This window comes from Bubalus bubalis, chromosome 22 (genome assembly GCF_019923935.1).
Source record: "Bubalus bubalis isolate 160015118507 breed Murrah chromosome 22, NDDB_SH_1, whole genome shotgun sequence".
NCBI classification, from domain to species: domain Eukaryota; kingdom Metazoa; phylum Chordata; class Mammalia; order Artiodactyla; family Bovidae; genus Bubalus; species Bubalus bubalis.
In genome coordinates this window covers 35026376-35034831 of record NC_059178.1, presented here as the reverse complement: position 1 = coordinate 35034831, position 8456 = coordinate 35026376, and the positions used below count along the sequence as shown (strand labels likewise).

At 39.0% G+C, this 8456-nt stretch overlaps 1 protein-coding gene across 1 annotated transcript; it reads right to left on the bottom strand.

Moving 5' to 3' along the window:
• Window positions 1-1808: 1808 nt before the first annotated feature.
• LOC102403233 (protein SET-like) lies at window positions 1809-6385 on the bottom strand. Its single transcript, XM_045164046.1, has 2 exons — window positions 6295-6385; window positions 1809-3166 (listed from the first exon to the last, which is right to left on the bottom strand). Exons 1-2 carry the CDS (start codon window positions 6383-6385, stop codon window positions 2574-2576), a joined length of 684 nt encoding a protein of 227 aa, XP_045019981.1. The 3' UTR covers window positions 1809-2573.
• Between the last annotated feature and the right edge of the window lie 2071 nt (window positions 6386-8456).

Sequence of the window (8456 nt, the reverse complement as noted above, 5' to 3'; positions counted from 1 at the left end):
GTCAGTGATGCCATCCAGCCATCTCATCCTCTGTCGTCCCATTCTCCTCCTGCCCCCAATCCTTCCCAGCATCAGAGTCTTTTCCAATGAGTAAACTCTTCCCATGAGGTGGCTACATATATATATATATATATATATCACTGGGTTCTTGAGGAATGCTAAATAGAGTCCATGAGTAGAATCTGGAAGTAGAAAAATGTCAGTCTCTAAAACAGCAATAAACCCAGTCAAAACTGTACAACATGGCTCTCAAACAAATGATTGTTTACTTTTTCTATATATTCAAAATAAAACTTACATATGTGTTTATTATTAATGAAGCACAGTGATGAACTTTGAGAGCCACTGGAATCCAGGATCTTTGGGTGGTTCAGTGGTGGATGCAACATCATGCAAAATTATATGACTGGAATGAAACAAATAGTATTAGGAAACTGGGAAGCAAGAAGATTTATATTGTTTCAGTATAAACATCTTCCAAAGACCCTGGCATTGTGAGTAATAGAAGCATTGCTACTTATCCTCATGTTGAGATAGGAATAGAAGAAATTAACCAGGGACAGCACATTTGAAAATTAAAAACAGGAAGAGATATTGTTTGGACACTACAAAGAAGCTTCAGATGCACTGATTAAGCAATAAGTCAAACACAGAACTGTTTCTTCTACTAGTTATTCTTATCTTCATCCATAGCTCACTATGGCCCACACAGGTCACTGAAATTTCTAACAGATATTTTTTTTTTTTATCAACTTCTTTGTAACAGAGAATCCTGCAAATACATTTGCTGAAGTCTCAGCATGTTCACAGGTCTAACTTTAATAAAAAATAATTACATGAAAAATAATGCCTGATATTTGCCGAGTGGAAACACTGTATCGCACAGTCTTCTAGGCATTTAACCTAGGAAACTCCACTGCAAGGCTTGCAGCAATACTATAAACAAAGTGTACTATTACCTTTATATTCTTTGGATAATTAAAGGAATTGAGGTTTGTAGATTTGAGATTTGTAGAATTCAATGAAAAAAATGTTTGTACTTCCAGGGCTCGAACATTTTTGTGCAACACATAGAGATTGGTAGATTCACCCCCCCCTCATCAGCTTAGCAACACCCTTTTCATCAGACTCCAAAACTTATCTCCTTGGATTTAGCACCTCACCTAATCTTTCTTGACCAATTTCCCTTCCCACACTCACCGATATTTCACAAAATTAAACAGCTTTCACAGCTTCTGAGCCTCAGGCTTCTAAACAGAAAAATTTAAGCCCATGTGAGGAGAGTACATTTTTAAAACTCACACTTTGTTTAACTGGGCCAGCCACAGAATCACCAGTATTCTTGCCTCTTCCTCTCTAAAATCAAATAAAGCACAGCAAAAAGCCTCCATGTATATCAGCAATGCGAGCAGTGAGGTGCCAATTACAGTAAACACGTATGAACTCTGGCCTTTCTAGGGATAAGAGTATGTGAAATTTTGCCTAATCTGCAGCACATACATCTAGACACCTCTGGATAGACATTAATAAGCATCTTATATAGGAAGAAAGTACTTATTGGAGCAAGTATCTATAAATATTTAGTTTTGCATTGATTGATATTTTTTAAAAATTTCATTTGCCGATAGAGTACTGTTTTGAGGTTTTATTTTTTTATTTTTTTGGAAAGTCATATTATTAAGTTTATCTGAGAGAAAAGCATCAAATCCTTTGTGTACATATTTAGTTTTATTGTAACAAAGCAACTTGCACACTTTTAACGTTTAAAACTGAGCATCATCTTTCCTTTCCAGTGAAACAAAAAGAAAAATTTAAAAATAAACAGGAACAAAATTACAATAGAGAATGTCAATTGCAAATAAGATCCTACAGGTTCTGCTGATTCTCCCATCGAGTGGCAGGGCTCAAGTCATCATTAGGAGAGAATTTTATTTTAAAAGTGTCATCTTAAACTGCAAGGATGTCCGTTAAACATCACAATTAAACATGCCAAAGGAGAAGCCATGTTGTCAAAATGCCCACTTAACCCACCCAAACATCTCAAACCCACACTCTGCTGACCTTCTATAACCCCATTTTTTTAAGTTTTTTTTTTCTTTTTTTAAACAAGAGAAAGTAGACAGATACATGTTGGTAAATGCTAACTGTCCATATTCACATAGAGACACAGTGTAATCTCTGAGCCCAATATACAGAGAAAGGAGGAAAAAAGCTAGAATTCTATGCACTACTACACAGGGGCCTAGCACCCTCCAGCTTCCAGCAGAGCTAAGGGAGCAGAAGGTTTTTCTTTTTTTCCCACAGAGCATGGTGGTGTTGATTCCATAGTTTTTGTTGAGACAGGAAGGGATAAAAATGAATTTGGAACAGAAAGGGGTAGAGATTCTTGTCCCACTGAATTCTGCTCAAGGTATTTCCCCCCCAAATAAGTTGTGAACCATGGTATAAAGGAGAAAATAGACCTCAAAAACAGGGCGATTGAGCACAAGAGGAGGAAAAAAAAAAAAAAAGACTGCAACTTGCTCCCAGGGACTGGAGAAGATTAAAAAAGGTTGGATTCCATCAGTGTTCTATTAGTCATCTTCTCCTTCATCTTCCTCTCCTTCTTCCCCCTCATCATCATCTTCATCTTCTTCACCTTCATCCTCATCCCCTTCTTCATCAATGTCTTCCAATCCTTCTTCCTCTTCGTCGTCGTCGTCATCCTCTTCTCCTTCCCCTTCCTCATCATCCATGTCAGGAACCAAGTAGTACTGTAATGGATTTGGCCAAATATCATCTTTGATGACCTCTCCTAACTCATCTGCACCTGCATCAGAATGATCAGTAAACCAGGTGAAGAAGCTTTCTGGTTCCTCATGCTGTCTCTTCCTGCTGGCTTTATTCTGTGTTTGACTTGATCGTTTCGTCAAATCCTTTCCAGATTTCCATTTGATTTCAGTGGACTTTGAAGATGGATCACCACTCTCATTCAGATGAAATTCTTTGGAGCGCCCGCGCGTGTGGCGTGAGGGGAAGCCGCTGCCCGCCCCCCCCTTCGCCTTCCCTTCTTTCCCCCTCCCCGCTCCCCCCACCCTCCCCGACCGCGGAGCAGCACCATGTCGGCGCCGGCGGCCAAAGTCAGTAAAAAGGAGCTCAACTCCAACCACGACGGGGCCGACGAGACCTCAGAAAAAGAACAGCAAGAAGTAATTGAACATATTGATGAAGTACAAAATGAAATAGACAGACTTAATGAACAAGCCAGTGAGGAGATTTTGAAAGTAGAACAGAAATATAACAAACTCCGCCAACCATTTTTTCAGACGAGGTCAGAATTGATCGCCAAAATCCCAAATTTTTGTGTAACAACATTTGTTAACCATCCACAAGTGTCTGCACTGCTTGGGGAGGAGGATGAAGAGGCGCTGCATTATTTGACAAGAGTTGAAGTGACAGAATTTGAAGACATTAAATCAGGTTACAGAATAGATTTTTATTTTGATGAAAACCCTTACTTCGAAAATAAAATTCTCTCCAAAGAATTTCATCTGTTTTGAGGTTTTAGAGAGCAGAAGACCTATTACTTAACTAAGAGCAAATATATCAGCATACTTACAGTTACCATTTTATTAGGTAAAATTCATTCAGAGGAGAATCATACAGGATAAGCTCACATCTCACTATAAACTTCTTTAAGTAAAATCTATCAAGTGATATTGTAGAGAGAGAAAGTTGATTATAAGGAGAATGTTAACTAATATGTCAACAAATAAATGGTTCAAAACTTTTCAGAAATACAATCTACTATAAAAATATTCACTATTAATATACATTTTATTTAATATTATGTACTATAGGTACCATTTTCAAGCATTTATCTTTGAGTTTGTCATAAAATTACAAAACAACTTGATTATTTTTGAAAAAAGCAAACTGTAGCCATAAATGGGGGGAAATAGTCATGTCTGTTATTTACTGAAACATGGCTTTAAAATCTAAACAGATTTACTCTCAAATTTTTTAGAAGGCTTTGCTTTAGTTGCAAACTGAACTGTCTCAATAAACAACAACAAAACATCTGAATAGAAACCTCAATGTTCACTATTACACTTAAATTTAAAAGGTATATAAACTTGACTTTTCATAATGGATTGGTGTTGTTTGGTTGCTAAGTTGTGTCCAATTCTTCCCAACCTCATGGACTGCAGCATGCCAGGCTCCTCTGTCCTCCACTATCTCCTGGAGTTTGCTCAAATTCATGTCCACTGAATCGGTAATACTATCTAACAAACTCATCCTCTGCCAGTCCCTTCTTCTTTTGCTTCAATCTTTCCCAGCATCAAGGTCTTTTCTAAATATTCTATCAGAAACTCTAGCATAACAATTGATTTCATATTTTACTTGCTTTCAGTTGGTTTTACCAATGCTTCATAGACAAATTATATATTAATGAAGCTCCATTCAGGAAAAAAAATTGATTTTGATTGAAACAATGAATAAGACTATGACAATAGAATGTACTAGTAATCTTTTCCCACCCTTATCATTTTTTATTTTTATTATAAGTACCTTGGAGCTTCTGTATTGTACATCATTGAAATTTGCAAGCATAGTTCAGATGTACATGGGAATGATACCTTTCAATACATTTCGCTTTAGCTAACTCCTTTTTTGGGGGTCTAATTCAGATCCTAATATAATAACTATCATTTTGGCAAATGCTATATTCATTAAGAACAAACTTCCTCTCCTCCCTTCTTTGAATTTCCCTATTCTAGACATGTTAATTGGATAGTGATTGTCAATGCAATAGTATGACTACTTCTCTACTATGACCACCATTACCGTTTGATTTTCCTTAGATGGTTAATTTCCAGTTGTAAAGTGTATCACATCCCTCATTACTGCTTACTCTTCACAACAAACCTAGTTAAACAGGCAAATAAATATGACTTTCTCTTTTTTAAAAAAGAGAATTTGATGAAGAAATAGAAAATTTCAATTCCTTCATTAATATCATACAGTTCAATTCAACTAAAATGAATGGATATTTTGAAAACTGTGATAATTACTGACAAGGAAATGATTTCTAGGCATGTGCTTTAGTAAAGCAGAAACATGCACAGGATACTAGAAGAAGCACACTGAGGGCTTGCAAAGCCAGAACTCCACCCTATGTCTTCTCTTATGTAGACTTTTTCTTTTTTTACAATCTTTTATGTTCCTCTTCACCCATAAGAATATGAATAAAGTGATGAGGATCCAGTGCTTTCTCTGAAGAAGGAGGGCACAACAGTGGTCAATGCACTGGGCCAGAGAATTTGGAGACTGAGACTCTGGTCTAACTCTTTACTGGGTGATATTAGGCAGATTGTTTCTGATGCTTCTTTGGAACTGTTTCCTCATCTGTAATGCCAAGGCTCTGGATTAGATAGGTACTTTAAGTTTAAAAGTCTGATCATTTAATCTCTGGACCTGATCACTATAACTCCCTTCCCTTGCATCCCATCCCTGATGGTGAGTTTGGCCCTTGGGAGTACAGCGGGAGTACAGTAAACAAGAAAACTGAAGTCACTCCCTACTTTATCACAGCTCGGTTCAGAGTGCTGATCCTGTCCTTTATTCTTGGAGAGGCTTCCATGATTTTTCCCCACTTTTCAGCTTTCTCTCCCATATTTACCCATCAGTAACAATGAGCAAGGATAAGGGATTCTGATACCAGTGCATCTGGAGGAAGCAGTTTTAGCAACTGCTAAAGTTGCTAAAAACTTAAGTTTTAAGTTTAGAAACTGATGTTCCCACAGATTTCCTGCCCTAGGAGAGCTTTTTGATTTGCTGTTGCTCAGCTGGTCCAGCTCTTTGTGACCCCATGGACTGCAGCATGCCAGACTCCTCTGTGCCACTATCTAAGAGTTTGCTCAAATTCATGTCCATTGAGTTGGTGATGATATCTAACCATCTTATGCTCTGCTGCCCCTTTCTCTTTTTTTCCTTCAATCTTTTCCAGCAACAGGGTCTTTTCCAATGAGTTGGTGCTTTGCATCAGGTATTGGAGCTTCAGCATCAGTCCTACCAATGAATATTCAGGGTTGATTTCCTTTAGGATTGAATGGTTTGATCTCCCTGCTACAGAAGGGATTCTCAAGAGTTTTTTCTAGCATCACAACCCTTGCTCTGTGATTGTAAAGATAAAAAGTTAAAATTTTACATAAGCTCCTGCTTGTTCTGCCTCTGTAACTCAGCTTGCTCCTTGCAAAGCCTGGATCACATAGTCACGTAGCCTCAGAAAGTGGGGACTGGAGCTTATCTCACTTGCCCTTGTCCTGCTTTTTGCAATCACCCAGCCTCTGCAAACCTGCTTAATCATGCCTGTCCATGTAAGGGTCGGCACCATCCTCCCCATCTTGACTGCAGTCCCCCCTGCACTTAGTTTAAACCATCCTATTAACAGCCAGTGTTACTCACCATAGTCTGTCTATAAAAACCCTGTAATCCTTTGTTTGGGGCTCAGAGCTTGGAGTGCTAACTCCTCTGGGCCCACCAGCATAGTAAACCTGAGTTCTCCAACTCTCAACGTGTGGTGCTTGGTTTCTTGATTACTGATTTCTGCAACAATTGAAAAGTTACAGATTGCCTTGAGAAAGTCCTTGATAGGGGAAAAGGGTTGGCTTACATATATAAAGGTGGTGAGCTTATCCTCTAAACATAAGAGTATCTCCTTACCACCAAAAACTAGATCTTATATTCCACTACACCCCTTGAATAAGGTTCAGTTCAGTTCAGTTCAGTCACTCAGTCGTGTCTGACTCTTTGAGACCCCATAAATCGCAGCACAGCAGGCCTCCCTGTCCATCAGCAACACTGGGAGTTCACTCAAACTAACGTCCATCGAGTCGGTGATGCCATCCAGCCATCTCATTTTCTGTCATCCCCTTCTCCTCCTGCCCTCAATCCTTCCAGCATCAGAGTCCTTTCCAATGAGTCAACTCTTCACATGAGGTGGCCAAAGTATTGGAGTTTCAGCTTTAGCATCAATCCTTCCAAGGAACACCCAGGACTAATTTCCTTTAGAATGAACTGGTTGGCTCTCCTTGCAGTCCAAGGGACTCTCAAGAGTCTTCTCTAACGCCACAGTTCAAAAGCATCAATTCTTCGGCACTCAGCTTTCTTCACAGTCCAACTCTCACGTCCATACATGACCACTGGAAAAACCATAGCCTTGACTAGACAGACCTTTGTTGGCAAAGTAATGTCTCTGCTTTTGAATATGCTATCTAGGTTGGTCATAACTTTCCTTCCAAGGAGTAAGCGTCTTTTAATTTCATGGCTGCAGTCACCATCTGCAGTGATTTTGGAGCCCAAAAAAATAAAGTCTGACATTGTTTTCACTGTTTCCCCATCTATTTGACTTGAAGTGATGGGACCAGATGCCATGATCTTAGTTTTCTGAATGTTGAGCTTTAAGCCAACTTTTTCACTCTCCACTTTCACTTTCATCAAGAGGCTTTTTAGTTTCTCTTCACTTTCTGCCATAAGGGTGGTGTCATCTGCATATCTGAGGTTATTGATATTTTTCCTGGCAATCTTGATTCCAGCTTGTGCTTCTTCCAGCCCAGCATTTCTCATGATGTACTCTGCATATAAGTTAAATACACAGGTGACAATATACATACTCCTTTTCCTATTTGGAACCATTCTGTTGTTCCCTGTCCAGTTCTAACTGTTGCTTCCTGACCTGCATACAGGTTTCTCAAGAGGCAGGTCAGGTGGTCTGGTATTCCCATCTCTTGAAGAATTTTCCACAGTTTCTTGTGATCCACACAGTCAAAGGCTTTGGCATAGTCAATAAAGCAGAAATAGATGTTTTTCTGGAACTCTCTTGCTTTTTCGATGATCCAGCGGATGTTGGCAATTTGATCTCTGGTTCCTCTGCCTTTTCTAAAACCAGCTTGAACATCTGGAAGTTCATGCTTCACATATTGCTGAAGCCTGGCTTGGAGAATTTTGAGCATCACTTTACTATTGTGTGAGATGAGTGCAATTGTGCAGTATTTGAGCATTCTTTAGCATTGCCTTTCTTTGGGATTGGAATGAAAACTGACCTTTTCCAGTCCTGTGGCCACTGCTGAGTTTTCCAAATTTGCTGGCATATTGAGTGCAGCACTTTCACAGCATCATCTTTCAGGATTTGGAATAGCTCAACTGGAATTCCATCACCTCCACTAGCTTTGTTTGTAGTGATGGTTTCTAAGGCCCACTTGACTTCACATTCCAGGATGTCTGGATCTAAGTGATCACACCATCGTGATTATCTTGGTCATGAAGATCTTTTTTGTACAGTTCTTCTGTGTATTCTTGCCACCTCTTCTTCATATCTTCTGCTTCTGTTAGGTCCATACCATTTCTGTCCTTTATCAAGCCCATCTTTGTTCCCTTGGTATCTCTCTCTAATTTTCTTGAAGAGATCTCTAGTC